A 16377-nucleotide genomic window follows, 5' to 3' on the forward strand; every position below is an offset into this window, starting at 1 on the left:
ATGAGGTGCATCGTAGGATATTTAGCACCAGCCCTGATTTCTACCTACAGTCTCCTCCCTCTGATTGTGACAACCGAAACTATCTCCAGACATTGTCAGTTGTCCCCTGGGGAGAAAATTCATCCATAATGAGAAATACTGTCCTAGACTTTAGAACCTAGAGCGGCACGGATGTTGCCAGCCATGAGGTTGATTATGAGCGAGTATGCCAATCTATTGGTTTCACTGTGAAGATTATCAAGCTTCTTTCTGTAATTTAGGAGTTCAAAGAAAGGACATTTTAGGTTAAAAGAAGAGTCTAAATTAACTGCTCTTGGGAACAAGCAATCCTACTGTTTTCTGTATTTAAATTTCAGGTACTGTTCTTTTCAGTAGCAGCAACAACTGTAATAATACCTTACACTGCTTTATAGTTTTGAATTTGTTGATTAAAAACAAAATACTTTTCTCATCTGTTATTGCTTTGGAACCTCAAATAGCTTTATAAGATAGGATAGGGGTTTGTCTCCATTTTTCAGATTAAGAAAATGAAGTGCAAAATCCAGATGTGATTTGCCAGGAGCACATGACCATCGTATTGGAGTGCCGGATGTAAAATCTGGTTCTTGGTTAAGTGCTCTTTCCATAGAGTACTCAACCATTTTTTGAGGTTTCCAAAAGTTTCAGGAGATTGTTGACAGTTCTGCCATAGTCATTTCTGTTTTTAACCCCTCCCTGCCCTGGATTTTCCTTTAATGACTTTTGCCCACATCCTCTTCTTGGATTTCAGTATTTTCGCAACCATCCCCACTTTGGTCTATGTTGTTTTGCCTCCTCCGGGTCCCCCCTAACTTGATGACCAGTGCTGGGAGGCAGCACTCGGGAGACAAGATCTGGGTTGGAAGCCTAGCCCAGGACTTGATGTTTGGTTTCTCTGTAGCTCAGTTTTCATCATCTATTCAGAGTCTAATCTTACTTGCTCCTTAGCTCCCTCAGGGATGTTAGGGGAAGGAGTAAGCCTATGCCTGGAAAAGTATCTATCCTATTTTTAAAGATCTCCAAGGAGAAGCTTTCATCATCCCTGTCTGTTACCATATATAGTATCTTTTCAGACTCCTGTCTCCTGAACTGCTATTCCCTCCTGGAATGGATGAGTGGCAAAATCTCCTGCCTGGAAATCTTTAAAGTACTATAGATTTTTCTCAGACCGAGACAATAAGAGGGTCACTAGAATGTGGCTAGAAAATGCTGACTAAGATGGTAAAGGGTTGTAATCCACTTTCTGTGAGAAAAACTTTTCTCCCCAGAATATAATTAAAAACTCCTAAGTGTGATCAGCCTTCTCTGAGCCTTGCCTACCTCTTTAGGCTCATTTCTCACACCTCCCTCAGGTACCTGTGTACTCTCTCAAGGATACCTTGTTCCCACATCGTGATGCCTTTCTCCATCTGCACCTGTTGGACCGCCCAGGACAGAGATGATAGTTCCTCCACCTTGGGTGGGGCACTTCTGCTCTGCTTTCTTGGCCACCAGGACCTGCTCCATTATAGCACTTCTTACACTGCATTGTGGTTGTTTCTCCTCAGTAGACTTCTCCTTGAGAAGCTTTTGTTTATCAACTCTGAATTCCCCAGTCCTTAGCCTGGTGTCCAGTAAATGCCCAACAAGTATTGTTAAATGACTGCTTGAGTGACTTTTACCTGAGGAGGAGAAGACTTGAGGGAAAAAGACATAATTGGGGGTATTAGGAGAGTAGGCATAAGAAATAGGAAGTAAATATACTCTGCACTTCTCTGAGGAACAAGAATTTGACCCAGAGGCAGAAGGTAGACAAAGGCAGGTTTTTTCAGGTCAGCAATAGGAAAGAACTGTCTAGCACATCTTTTATCACTGGAATATCTGCTTCTTATGATAAGGTTGACCATTTTCCAGGGGTGTGGTAGGAGATAATTGCCAACCAAGTTTTTGCCCTTTGGAATATTCTAGCAATACTTGGGGTCTTGCTGCTGCTAAGTCACTTCAGTCGTGTCTGACTCTGTGCAACCCCATAGATGGCAGCCCACCAGGCTCCCCCATCCCTGGGATTCTCCAGGCAAGAACGCTGGAGTGGGTTGCCATTTCCTTCTCCAATGCATGAAAGTGAAAAGTGAAAGGGAAGTTGCTCAGTCGTGTCCGACTCTTCGCGACCCCATGAACTGCAGCCTACCGGGCTTCTCCATCCATGGGATTTTCCAGGCAAGAGTACTGGAGTGGGGTGCCATTGCCTTCTCCACTTGGGGTCTTACCAGGTCACAGAAACCATGCTGACTATATTTGCTTGCTGGGCTTCTGAATGATCTTCAGATAATAGTAACGCCTTCCTTTAGTTTTGTCCAGGCCTGTTATCCCAGCGTCCTCAGCTGTTTGTCATGTGATTTGGTTTCCAGACCCTTTGTAATCCTGGCTACTCTGTTATGGTCATGTCTCTTCATCAGTGTTCTTTGTACATCGTGGACCTAAACCAGATCTCAGGGCCGAAGGATTCTTTGACAGAGCAGAGAACGGTAGAGCTACTTGCTCCTTCATTCAGGGTTTATTCTTAGTTAAGTAGCATAGTGTTGCCTTGGCTTTTGGATAATGACCCTGTTGGCATTTATTCCCTGGCAGTTTGTAGTCAGGTGAAACCCCTAGATCTCTTTCATGTGAGCAGCTCCTTCCCCATCCTATACTTGGGTAGTTGGTGAAGTTTCAGCCTGAGGTTTTGGTTCTTCCTTTCAGCTTACCAGATCGCAGAATGGTAGAGCTAGAAGAACTGTAGGAAAGAGCTTCATTCATTTTGGATCTTGTTTCTATTTTCCATGTTCACTGCCTTGCTCCTCTCTCGTCTCCCAAGTTTTGTGCTGCTCACAGTTTGATAAGCAATCCTTTGTATTTTCATCTGAATCATTCATGACAGTATTGATCAGAGCTATGGAGCATATCCCAGACCTTCTTCTGGTTGACCTCTGTCCATTTTTCAGCATTTTTTTTTTTTCAAGCTGATTCAAGCTGTGAGTCTCTTATTTTGTTGTGCTACCTGGACTTGTAGTTTTCATTTCATCCTTGGTATTCCTCTGCAGTCAAGCATAGTAGGTGATCTCTGTGCCCACAACACAGGCAAATAAGAAGTGATGGGAATGCTGAAAGTCAGACGTGCCTCTGGCAAGGGAGATAGTGTCCAGAGAAGGATGTAATCTGGAAGCTCTTTTTTGTTTTCATGAATTACAGTTTCTGAGATGAAAAAAATATAAACAAAGTCCATTTAAATAAGAGCTAGCTAACTCTTACTGTAGCATCTAACATAATCATGTCAACTGTGTAGTCTTGTGGAAAGGTAAGTGGGTTGTTGCTATTCTTGCCTTCCAGATCAGAGAAGCTGGGATTATTCCTCATTAAATGTTTGCTGAAAGAATCAGTAAGGTACAGTCAGTTTCAGGCTGGTCTTCACTTCAGCTTCATATTTGCAGATTCAGGGAAAGAGGATGAATGGCTTTCATACACACATGTGCGCTTGCATACACACACACACACACACACATGCACAAACACCATAATGAAACCTCCTTCAGAACCAGCTTCGCTTGTGGCTTCCCTTGTGACTCAGCTGGTAAACAATCCCCCTGCAATGTGGGAGACCTGGGTTCGATCCCTGGGCTGGGAAGATCGCCTGGTGAAGGGAAAGGCTACCCACTCTAGTATTCTGGCCTGGAGAATTCCATGGACTGTATAGTCCATGGGGTAGTAAAGAGTTGGACACAACTGAGGGACTTTCACTCTTCAGAGCCAGCCAGAGCACTGCCATTCCTGGCCAGTCTCCCCTTGACAGCTTCTGCCAGCACCGCTGCATCTCTCCTCTGAACTCCCATATCAGTGCTTGATGCTTTGCATGACTGCCCAGTTCCTGCATTTATGTCTCATTACCCCAGATGCTGGAGAAGTTAGGGCCACGGCTTCCCTTTGTTTTGTGCCTCTCAAGGCATCAGGTATAAAAAAAAGTGAAGTCTCTCAGTCGAGTCCAACTCTTTGCGACCCCATGGACACCAGGCTCCTCCGTCCATGGGATTTTCTAGGCAAGAGTACTGGAGTGGGTTGCCGTTTACTTCTCCAGGGAACTTCTAAGCCACCACTTGATCTTATTTGGTTAAACAAACTGTTGAACCAGAATGTTGCCACCAGATGGCACCAGAGTCCCTGCCATTAGTCTTGAGAATTTTGAGTAACTTTGAGCCATTTATTGCCAAGCTAGCCATTAAAAATGCCTTCAACTTAATTTATTAAGCAGAATGCCCTACAGTAGACACAAATAAATTAACCAGGCAGAATTGTAACTTACCATTTTCCCCGTGGTAAACTGTTGTGTTCACCCAGCCCCTCTGCCTGCCCTTTGTGACCTGGGCTCTCACCCCAGCAGCTGCTTTCAAGGCCCTGAACAGAATCTGGCTTTCAGACTTCCCTGGCAGAGAGTGTCTAATACCTCACCAGTTTTAATATGTTGATTATTTTAGTTCTCACTGCAATCTTTGCTCCCTTATATATGTGACTTTAGGAATTTTCAATCATGTGAAGCCATAGTAAGAGTTCTCATTTATTTAAGCAACTGTGCTTACTATGCAGCTGTGCTTATGGTTTTATACACATTGTTGCCATTGAAATAATTTTTTTTTTAGTCACTCAGTCATGGCTGACTCTGAAACTTCATGGATTCTGCAACTTCCAGACTCCTCTACCTATGGGATTTTCCAGGCAAGAATACTGGAGTGGGTTGCTGTTTCCTTCTCGAGGGGGTCTTCCTGACTCAGGAATTTAACCCATGTCTTCTGCATTGCAGGCTGATTCTTTACCATTGAGCCACCTGGAAAGCTGCCATTGAAATAAAAGAGCTATCATATAGAATCCTTACATTATATTTATTACATTACTTGTATTGAATGCTTGCCTTGTTGGGTACTGTTCTGAAAGTTTTCCATTCATTAACACATAATCTGTATAGCCTAATGGAGTAGATACTGTTAACTTCATTTATACTTTAAAAAACTAAGGCTCTCTGAGCTGAGTGACTTGCCTAGGTAACAGAAAGTAGCTATATTGGGATACATATCTAGATATCTTTAATTCTAAAGTCACTAGTCATTTCACTATATTATATCATTCTACTATGTCCACTTGATCTTTAATGATTTTTTCTTCTTTAGAAAGGGTCTAAAGTTTTATTGAGTCATTAAATAAGGATTTGATCTTTGTTATTAGCCTGCTGCTAGACTATTAGCTCCTTGAAGAAAGGAACTAGAAGTCATGTTTATTTCTCTTCCCATTAAATGTACAGTAAATACTTGATGGATGAGTGAGAGTGAACACTGCCTTCACTCTCCCAGGGAGTCTGGGATACAAGGCTCAGATAAGGTCTAACAGAACCTTAGTGTGCTAGAACTTAAAGGGCTTTGAAAATCATGTCAAACCCTCCTTGGGGTGACCTAATGATTTGGAGGCAGATCAGAACTAGAATCCAGGTTTGCAGGGCTTCTACCGGGACATCTGTTTCGAAGAACCTAAAGTGAAAGTCACTCAGTCGTGTCCGACTCTTTGCGACCCCATGGACTGTGGCCTGCCAGGCTCCTCTAATCATGGAATTCTCCAGGCAAGAATACTGGAGTGGGTTGCCATTTCCTTCTCCAGGGTATCTTCTTGACCCAGGAATCGAACGCAGGTCTCCTGCATTGCAGGCAGATTCTTTACCAACTGAGCTACGAGGGAAGCCCAGACTTACTCCTAACTATGTCTTTGTTCCACCGTGAATAAAATCCAGTTTCTAACCCAAAATATGCATAGCTACAGCTCATGTGGGGATAATTATCTTAACTTGCTTCCCACCCACCCCCTCCCCACCAGAACATGCTATTGGTGATGGGGAGTGAGAAAGAGGCTGTGAGGGCAGGCTGGTTGTTTTTATGTAAAAAGCCAAATTTTTGGAAAAAGCTGGAAGTAGACAAGAATTCCTGTTCTTTCTTAGAGGAAACATATGTGACTGGACCATGTGATTGATTTCTTCTCAAGTCTCTGGGCCTACTGCTTTATAAACACTCCCATGAGCCTGTCAGAGTAAATGATATGAAGGCTGACGACCATGCAGCCCTTCTTTCCACACCCACCTTCATCTACCCACTTTCAGTGTCACGACTCTAGTTGCCTTATCCCCTAGTTTAAATAATCTGCAGTTGTTTGTTGTGATGCACTTTTCTGGTCTCCTCCATGTATCTCCTAGAATGTCACGTAGAGCATTATTTGAGGAGCCATTTGTTAGTACGTCTGGTGCTTCCACACTTTTTTTTGTAAGGCCAGAATTTTTTTTTCCATCTAATTTTTATTTTTTAATTACTTTTTATTTAGTATTGAAATATAGCCCATTAACAATGTGTGATAGTTTCAGGTGGACAACAAAGGGACTCAGCCATACATATACCTATGTGTTCGTTCTCCCCCAAACTCCCCTCCCTTTCAGGCTGCCACATAACACTGAGCAGCATTCCATGTACTACACAGTAGGTCCTTCTTGGTTATCCATTTTAAGCATAGCAGCGTGTACGTGTCCATCCCAAACTCCTTAATTATCCTTTTCCCCTATCCTTCCCTCCTTATAAGGCTAGGATATTTTAGAATGCTTCATTCAGGGCGTCAACTGCATCTTCCTGTACAGTGAACTGGTCCTGAGGCTGCATTGTTCACTGAGCAGTGGGCAGACAGCACTAGAAGCTCAAAGGCAACGTGGCTGGTCACCATTCTCTTCCTCTGTCTCTCTCTCTTAAAATATATAAAATAACACTAAAAAACTAAAGCTTTTTCTTGCCACAGAGCAGTCTATAAAAGAGCAGTAGCTAAACACTAAAAAGATGGTTTAAGCTGCACTATCCAGTCTGATGTAGCAGTAGAACTCCTGAAATGTGGCTGGTCTCTTTTGAGATATATTATAAATATAAAACATCAGATTTTAAAACCTTATTACAAAAAAAAAGAATAAAATGTTTCACGGGTAGTTTATATTGAGTATGTGTCAAAAGGGTAATATTTTAGACGCACTGGGTTAAATAAAATACATTAAAATTAAGATCATCTGCATCTCTTTACTTTTTTAAAGCATAGCTATTATAAAACTTAAAATTACGCATATGACTCATGTTATATTTGGACTAGGCAGCACTAGTCTAGAAATCCTCAAGAGTAAGTATTTTCTCAAAAGTTTTCTCCTCTGTGGAACTTTAGGATGCTAGCTGCTATTGTCCTCTCTATAGCCACCCCACTTTTTAAAAAATATATTCTTTCATTTCATTTAATACCAGGAGGAAAGCCTCTAAGTGCCAGTTATCTTTTTTATACCTGCTACTCACCTGAGAAGAGTGCCATCTAGTGAGAGTTGGGTGGTTGGGGAAGGAGAAGACTTGGAGAAGCAGAAGACTGGTGTTGGTCCCAACTTCTGACTTAGAATCATTTTATACATTTGGAACACCTTAGCTAACAAGTCTGAGGTGGAAGGAGGGAAAGTAAAATAGATGCTCTTATAACAGAAATGTGCCTCTCTCTTAAGGTTCTAGTCTTGCTTTCCCCTCAGTTATCTAAATTTATTGAGGATCTATCATGGGCCAGAGTATGGCCTTGTCGCTGCTCTCAAGGAGCTTACAGTAAGGTAGAGAATGAATTCGAACCTAACCTCACACTCTAGATAAGCACTGTAATGATGGTAGAAAGGAAAATGCTTTTGGAGCACTGGGAAATCATGATTTATTCTGCCTAGCAGAATAAGAATGTGTCTCTCATGAGGTGCTCTCAGGCTGAAAGGCAGGTGGGAAGGATGTTTTAATCTCAGAGCGGGACACCTTGACTGCAGTTATGGGGAATGGTAGAAGATGATCCTGAAACAGTAGTTTGGAGCTCCATTGTGGGAGATATGACTGCCTAAGGATGTTGGGCCTAAGGATGTCAGATCTTATCTATAGAAAGGGGGACCTCAGAGGGTTCTAAGCAGTGGAGTGACGTGTTCACAACTGAGTATGCTCCTGGGAAGGATAGATTGGAGCAGAGACATTGAATTCAGGGAGACTTAATAAAGAGGTCATGGTCAGCCAGGTAAGAGACAGCAAGGGCTCAAATGGAAAGGAAAGAGCAGGTACAATGAACAGTTGGGTGGGGGAAAAGGTTCGTGTCAAGCATGGTCCCAGGGTTTCTAACTTGGGTCACTAGGAGATGCTTTTATCCAAAACTGGAAGCGCACAGAGGATCAGGCTAAAATGGAACACAAAAGATATGCTCTGGATTTGTGGTTGGAGCTACAGAGGAAGCTGGCTAGAGCTGAAGTGCTTATGTTTGTGTTTCAGATGGTGACCCTCTTTCAGATGTGGGTTGTTCCCCTCTATTTCACAGTGAAGCTGCACTGGTGGAGGTTCCTAGTGATCTGGATCTTGTTCTCCACTGTCACAGCCTTTGTCACCTTCCGAGCCACCCGAAAACCACTAGTCCAGACAACCCCAAGGTGAGAATTTAGCTAGTGGGTAGTGGGAAGGAGCCAAGTTTCCTGAAACTAATGGATTGGGATGCATGGGAGGTGGGTGGGCTTAAACTGAAAAAAAAATTGCAGTTTTTATCTGCCAAGATTACTTGGCACACAGCCCCACCAAAACAAGCTGATTGGGAGATCTCCTGCCCCATTCACAGAATAAAACCACCCAAATATTTCCCTATAGCTTACCTTACGGTTTACATCAAGGTCTGTTTATATTAAAAGCTAACAATATAAGTAAGCAAATCCTGGTCCTCATGGTCTCATTTTAAGTGTTGTTTTCTTCTGTGAACTCTTCTCTGATCTCTAAGTAGATTTTCTGTCACATTCTCTTCCTAGTGTTCTGTAGCTTTCCTTCATAGAGCTTATCACAGTTTATGACTGAATATTATTTTAAGTGTCTGTCTCCCCCACTAACTAACTGTGAGATCAGGAGCCACATCCATGTTGTTTGTCACTGTATATCCAGGCTCTGCCAAAGGGCCTGGCACATAGTAGCCTACTGTGAATTTTGTTGAATGAATGAATCTCAGCAAATTTAAACTGGAGAATTATAACAAACAATACTTCCTTCTTTGGTCACAGAGCAGCCCCTTCCTGTATAATTCTTTGTATTTCCAAATGCATTCCTCATCTGATCCTCCCAACCAGCTTGTGAGGTCATTTATATCTATGCTTGACAGAAAAAAAAAGAGAGATTTTCTCATTCATTCATTCAACAAGCACCTGCTCTGTGTCAGGCCCTGTGCTGAGTGCTGGGGATACAGAGCTGAATAAGACATGGTCCCTGCCCTCAAGGAGTACTCGTTTTAATGGAGGAGATGGACAAGAAAGCAGCTGTTTCAGTGCAGTTGGTAAGTGCTGTGAGACACGTGTACAGGTCCAGGAGAGCCTAATAGAGGAACTGGCCAGTCTCAGAGTTGTGACTATATGATCCAGAGACCTCCAACTTGAAACTTACTCATTTTCCCATGCTTCTTATGTTCTACTTTACTGCCAGCCTTTTTTTGGCCTTCTATTCTTCTACATGTTTGTTTTAATTCTGCAAAGTAAAGGTTAACTTACAAGGTGAAGTCAGTGATCCAGAAGCTCCTCTCTGGCTATGGTAGTTCGTTGTCATGGAGAAGGAAATGGCAACCCACTCCAGTACTCTTGCCTGAAAAATCCCATGGACAGAGGAGCCTGGTAGACTACAGTCCACGGGGTCGCTAAGAGTCAGCATGACTGAGCGACTTCACTTTCACTTTTCACTTTCATGCATTGGAGAAGGAAATGTCAGCTCACTCCAGTGTTCTTGCCTGGAGAATCCCAGGGACGGGGGAGCCTGGTAGGCTGCCATCTATGGAGGTGCACGGAGTCGGACACAACTGAAGCGACTTAGCAGCAGCAACAGTTTGTTGTTACTGTTGTTTAGTTGCTAAGTTGTGTCTGACTCTTTCGTGAGCCCATGGACTTCAGCCCGCCAGGCTCCTCTGTCCATGGGATTTCCCAGTCAAAAATACTGGAGTGGGTTTCAATTTCCTTCTTCTAGGGATCTTCCCTACACAGGGATCAAACCTGCATCTCCTGCTTGGCAGGAAAGTTCTTTACCACTGAGCCACCTGGAAAGTCTCCTACATTAAAAGCCATCATAAAATATACAGGCTCTGGAGCCAGATAGCTGTGGATTGGAAATCCCCAGGCCTGCCATTTGTTAATTATATGACCCATATGACTGCATGTTTCTCAGCCTTGAATTCCTTATCCCTAAAAAATGTGATAATAATTGCTATCTCATATAGGGTAATATGAAGAGTGTAATAAAGCATGTTAAGCATCATCAGATAATTTAAATATCTTAGCTAAATGACTGAAAATACGTTTATAACATGAGAAGTTTTCAGTGATGATTAACAACTAGCATTCAGTAACGCTTTACAGTTTCAAAGCACTTTCATAAACATCCACATTTATTTATGCAGCATTTATTGATCATGTATTTTATACACTAGGAAATGGGCTAGTACAATCCAGTGAGAAAGGTAGTAAGGGGTTCCTATTTTAGGACTTAATAAACTTGTCTCAAGTTAATATGACTCATCTGGGGTTACTTGATCCACGTTCCTCCTAAAATGCCATATCCTTTCCACTGTATCTCACTCCCAGCTGATCATTGCAAACTCTGGATGGTGGAGCTTCTGTGGTCTTTGAAGGTGGACACTGCAAGGTGTTTGGGTCCCTTTGCTAACCTGAGAAGTCATTACACCCTTGCTTAGCCACAGCAGGGAGGCCCAAGCAGGGACCTTGAGCATCTTCCCTGAGGCCCAGCAGAGTGACAGTAACCTCATTGGCTCTCAATAGCTAGACAAACTTGCTGAGTTGATCTTTAGCTCTCCTTGCTGGTAGAACAGTGGCCCATGATAAAAGGGACCTACGTCCACAGCATTTAAAAGGCTCTGGTACATTCTGGGAGCTGTCTTTCCTCTCCGAACCTACTTGCAGTCAACCAACCAGATTCCATACTTCTTTTCATTGGATCCTAGGGAGCATGGCTCCTCTTTGAGGAGAATCTCATACCCCCATCCAACCCCCACTCCCCAACCCACACTACTATCACACACACACATCCAAATGTATTCTTTGAGTGCCTCCTTCGTTATCCTTTCTCTTCCAAGGGAGAAAAAAAATTCAGAAGCAAACTCATTAGACATTATTCATTTTGTTATTGTTCTATGGCTTAGAACAAAGCAGTATTCAGATTAACCATGCCCAGTTACAAAAGCCTGTAGCTAATTCTACCTCTTATTCATCTTTCCTTGAATCCTCTTTCCTGACAAGAATACCTGTTTCCTTCTGAGCATAGCTGTAGTTACTGATTTTCACTTCCTTATCCAGCTAACCTAAATTTGAGATGACATAGTTGTCTGAGGTTAGGCAGGCATTCTTTGTTTGATGTTGAAACCTTGTCTTTAAAAAAAAAAAAAGAAAAGAAAAATTGAAGGATAATTGCTTTACAGAATTTTGTTTTCTGTCAGACATCAACATGAATCAGCCATAGGCATACATTTATCTCCTCTCTCTTGAACCTCCCTCCCATCTCCCTCCCCATCCCACCCCTCTAGGTTGATACAGAACCCCTGTTTGGGTTTTCTGAGACATACAGCAAATTCCCGTTGGCTATCTATTTTACATATGTTGAAACCTCCTTTTAATGCTCCCTTTTCTTCCCTTGGTTTGAGACCAGGAAAATATAAATACCAAAATACAAATACAAAATACCTCCCGGGTATGTGGAGGTGTTTTTCAATTGAGGGAGTAATCAGCCATGTATAGTAACTGAAGTTGCTCAATATAAGTCCTAAGCAAAGAGCCTGATGTCCCCATTAATGTGAGAGAAAGGAATTCTGGTGATGCAGAGGCTCTAGGCCAGTGTTTCTGGGTCAGCATTACACTAATTTTTTCTCCTTTCTCCAGGTTGGTTTATAAGTGGTTCCTGCTGATCTATAAAATCAGCTATGCCACTGGCATCGTTGGCTACATGGCTGTCATGTTTACCCTCTTTGGTCTTAACTTATTATTCAAGTGAGTACCCTTTGCTTTTGTTTTTGCTAGTGTTTGGGGAGAAGGGACTGGTGAGATGTACCTTTGCTCCTGGGACAAGTCCTGAGTATTAGCAAGAGGAACATGGCACTTAGGATAGGCCACTGGGGCTGTGGAGGATGGGAGGATGGCTGTCCCCTCTATGATTTTGTGCTGGCAAAGAGAAAGGAATGTCTGGATAATACAGAGTTAAGAGTCTCAAACCATTGGTTGTACTTTCTAAGAATTTATATTTTAATGGAAAACTATAATAACAAAAATAAGCATAATAATGATTATAACCAATTACCCATAACTCCATCACCCCAGCAGAACCATTTTCCTTTTCCATGTGTGTATTGTTTCTTACAACATCCACTCTACCTTAGCGGTCTTATGTTCAAGGAGAGTAGGAGTTGGCAAACGACATCCTATGGGCCAAATTGACCTGCCTTCAATTTTTAGAAAATAAAACACTTCTGCTGAAACACTCATTTGTTTACACATTGCCTGTTACTGTTTTTGCAGTAACACAGCAGAGTTGAATAATTGTGGCAGAGACTTTTAGGGCCATAAACCTAAAATACTTACAATCTGGACCTTTACAGACAAAGTTTGCTGACCCCAGGCTAGACAGTTGAACTCATGGAACGGTTGGTTGCACCTGGCAGCAGATCCACTTAGAAAGATACAAGACCGGAAATAATAAGGCAGTGCCTGCTGGAGTCCTTACAGTAGTCCCAGGGCTGAGATGTGAGGGAATGAGACCACAAAGATGAGTGTGGGAGCCACCCAGGCCCAGAAGCAAGGAACACGTCAGGTTAAAACTCCCTGGATCCAGATACTGTGTTCTAATCACAGATCAGGTTCAACATAAGCATTGTTGCTTTGTAACACAGCTGACATTCTGCCTTTAAGAGATTTCTCAGGAGACAGAATTAACCTGTGGACTTTAAAGTCTTGCTCCGCTGTTGGGCATGTAGGTTGTTTTTCAGTGTACTGCTGCCGCAGATAACATTGCCGAGTTGCTTCCTAAGGATACACGACTAGGAGTGGGATTCTGGCTGTTACTTCCTATTGTTGTAAGCTTTCCAAAAGATCTGATTCAGCATACAGGTCCCCTCCCACCCTCCTGCTCATTAGAGCAAAAGCCAGATAATCCTGTCCTGGACTCTGGGACAATGACTATGACAATGATAATGACCCTGGGACTGGAGAGCACAATAAGTAGGGCAGAAAAGGGTAGAAATGTGGTTTCCTGGCTGAGGGAATGGGCGCTGTGGGTCGTGAGGAATTCTAAGCCTGGGACAGTGTGTTGAAGCTGGAGATTTAGGATTAAAATTTAAATTCATGACCACTGACCTCTTCCCCAAACTGAGTACACTGTACAGGAGTTTCTGATACTGAAAGATGTCAGTCCTACTTTATATAGTGAGAGGACAACCACGGAATTCTTCCTTCCAGGTGTAGTACAGGCTGAAAGAATAAACAGGTGCCACAGATATTTATAGGAATATATCAGTGAAGAGTCGTCAGGTCTCATCAAAGAAAACCCAGGTATTTCCAGATAGCTTCCTAACCTTTGTGATTAAAAATAGTAAAAACCAAGATTCTCCATGGTTTATGTTATGTCTTTAAAGGTATTTATTCTAGAATTATAATTTCTACTTCGATAAACTACATAAGGAGGAAAATATACTTGAGAATCTTGACCATTTTTATGATGCTAATTAGTTAATTGGTATAAGACCATGATATCAAATTAGTAGGTTACATATTACAAGATTGGTGGGCAAATTCAACTTTCTGAGATAAATGTAATTTACAGTCTTAAGTGAACACAATAAGTTCTTCATACAAATGTTTTAACAAAGATAGTTTTCTTTAATAAACATTTACAGACTCAAGTTTGCAAATTATTGGTCCATGAAATCACTAAAACAAGCTTCCTAATATTATAGGCATATTGTCCTTAGTGAGAAGACTTGAACCAAAATTTAACTTTGGTGACGTGATACAGAATATGTGTAGTTGCAACTTAAAATTGTATGTAACAGGTATATTTACTAACTGTATCTTTCTTTTTTAAAGCTGTGGTTAGAAAGCTTTTTTTTTTTTTTGTAAAAGACCAAATAAATATTTTAGGTTTCACGGGACAAAAGGCAAGATCTAGGATGCTTTATAGGTATTCACATAACAAGAGAGAAAATGCCTCCCTGCCCCATGTATTTGCCTGGGTGAACTGTCTCAGATGGTGGGCGTTCTTTGTGTCCACTTGCCATCAGGTGAAACATTCTCTAAAGGAGGGGCCTGATGGGGGTGGGTGAGCATTGGGATCAGTTTCAGTTTGCTCCAGTGACACTCAGAACCTGCTGTGCTCTTCCCTCCTTTTGGAGGGCTTGGCCATTTCAACTTAGGCAACTTGCTGGAGGTGAGGCAATTCATTAGTGAGTTGCGGACTTCCAGACTGAAAATCCCACTGTTTGGTGTGTAGTGGTTGCCAGTGGTGGAGTCCCCAATGTGTAAGTGTGAACCAGAACAGAGCCTAGGCCGCTCCAAGGCATGGTCATCAGTCACCAGAGGCAGGCACTGGAGACCCCGTGAGGAAATGGGCAGAAGGGATACTCTGACTTAGTCTTCACAGCTTCCAGTCCTAGCCTGTCAAGGAGGTGCCCACAGACCGTATGCAAACAGGCGGGACTTGGTTTTAGTTTGCCAATACTTGCTCTACTCTTGAGGCTTCCAATTTTAGGCGCTGCCTTATGTGTCCCAGAGTAGTAATACAAAGCAAGTGCATCTCAGGGCAAGTCTTACAGGCCATGCTGCTTCCCTTACAGGATCAAACCTGAAGATGCTATGGACTTTGGCATTTCTCTCCTCTTCTATGGCCTCTACTATGGTGTTCTTGAGCGGGACTTTGCAGAAATGTGTGCAGACTATATGGCATCGACCATAGGGGTGAGTTCACCTGGGCTTTTATTACTGTCTCCTGGCACCTTCAAAGAGTTCAGGATAGCATCACGTGTTTGATGGAAGAGATAAGCCGTACAAAATCCTTCAAGATGTGAGTGATTATATATGGAAATTCCCTCTTTAAAATTTGAAAAGCTAGATCTCAGAGGTACCCTGGAATTTTTAACTCTAAGCCATAAGGTAAAAGTCACTTTACCCTACAGGAAGTTGAGAGTCACTCAACAGATACTTATTTAATGTCTCCTGTGTCCCTAAGCACATCTAATGTGCTTAGATTAGAAAGGTGTACAAAAATAAACATGATCATTGCCCAAATGGAGTTTACTGTCAAGAGAGATGGGTATTAAAGTAATTTAAAACACCAATAAATTATATATGATACATTATATTATCATAATAATATATTACAAAATTATATTATTAGAAATTATAACTAATAAATATCAAGGAGGTTCTTGATACTATGAACAAATACAGTAACAGCATCTGACCTAGTCTTGGGGCTCAACGGTGGCTTCCCTGGTGTGACTTTTGAGCTGACCTGAACAATGAGTGGGAGTTAACCAGATGAAGTGAAAAGTGAAGTGTGTACCAGGTAGAGGAAATAGCATGTTTAAGAGGCCTGTAGTGGGAGAAAAGGTGAGAATTTTGAGGAACTAAGGCTAACGTGGTTGTGGGGCTGAATTATAGTAGAAGTCTCTAGAGAAATAAAGGCTAGACTAGAAAAACCCATATAGGCCAAATGAAAGATTGTGATTTTTATACTAAAAATACTAAGGGTCTAAGATAGAAAATGGTATCATCAGATTTGCACTTGGAAAAGATCATTCTGGCTGCTTGGATAGAGAATAGATCAGAGAAGGGTCCACAGATCAGTGTGACCCACTATGACTATTTAAAGAGACAGTTGCAGTAGTTTGTGCAAGGTGAAGGCAGCTTGGATTAGTGTAGAGACGGTGAGAAGGGAGAGAAGTAGATGAGAGGTATCTTGGAGGTAAGTTTGACCTCCAAGGCCAATCTTGGATATAGATTGGTTCTGGGGACTGAAGGAAAAAACAGGAAGAAAAGAAAGGTAGGTACCGAAGCTGACATTTCTGACTCAGGCAACTCCTCGGATCCTTCACTGAGATAGGAAATGCTGCGAGAGGACCAGGTGGAGACCATGCAAAGATTCTTCAAGCTTAAAATATAGGTAAAGTAACAGTCAGTCTAAGAAACCCAACTCAGTATCCTTACTCCTTTTTATCTGCAATGGAAATATGTTTGCTGTTTGTAAAAATAATGAGTTCTTTTGTAATTGTGTG

The 16377-nt window shown here is 42.1% G+C and overlaps 1 protein-coding gene across 5 annotated transcripts in view; it reads left to right on the forward strand.

The window, feature by feature from the left end:
• Window positions 1-16377, forward strand: part of RNF121 (ring finger protein 121) — an 85532-nt gene that overhangs the window by 48945 nt on the left and 20210 nt on the right. For all 5 annotated transcript variants that reach the window (XM_004016278.6, XM_060399420.1, XM_027979467.3 and 2 more), the window contains 3 exons: window positions 8361-8515; window positions 11996-12103; window positions 14938-15058. In XM_004016278.6, the coding sequence (XP_004016327.1) occupies window positions 8361-8515; window positions 11996-12103; window positions 14938-15058 (384 nt within the window). The remainder of the gene's footprint in view (window positions 1-8360; window positions 8516-11995; window positions 12104-14937; window positions 15059-16377) is intronic.

This window comes from Ovis aries, chromosome 15 (assembly GCF_016772045.2).
Source record: "Ovis aries strain OAR_USU_Benz2616 breed Rambouillet chromosome 15, ARS-UI_Ramb_v3.0, whole genome shotgun sequence".
NCBI classification, from domain to species: Eukaryota; Metazoa; Chordata; class Mammalia; order Artiodactyla; family Bovidae; genus Ovis; species Ovis aries.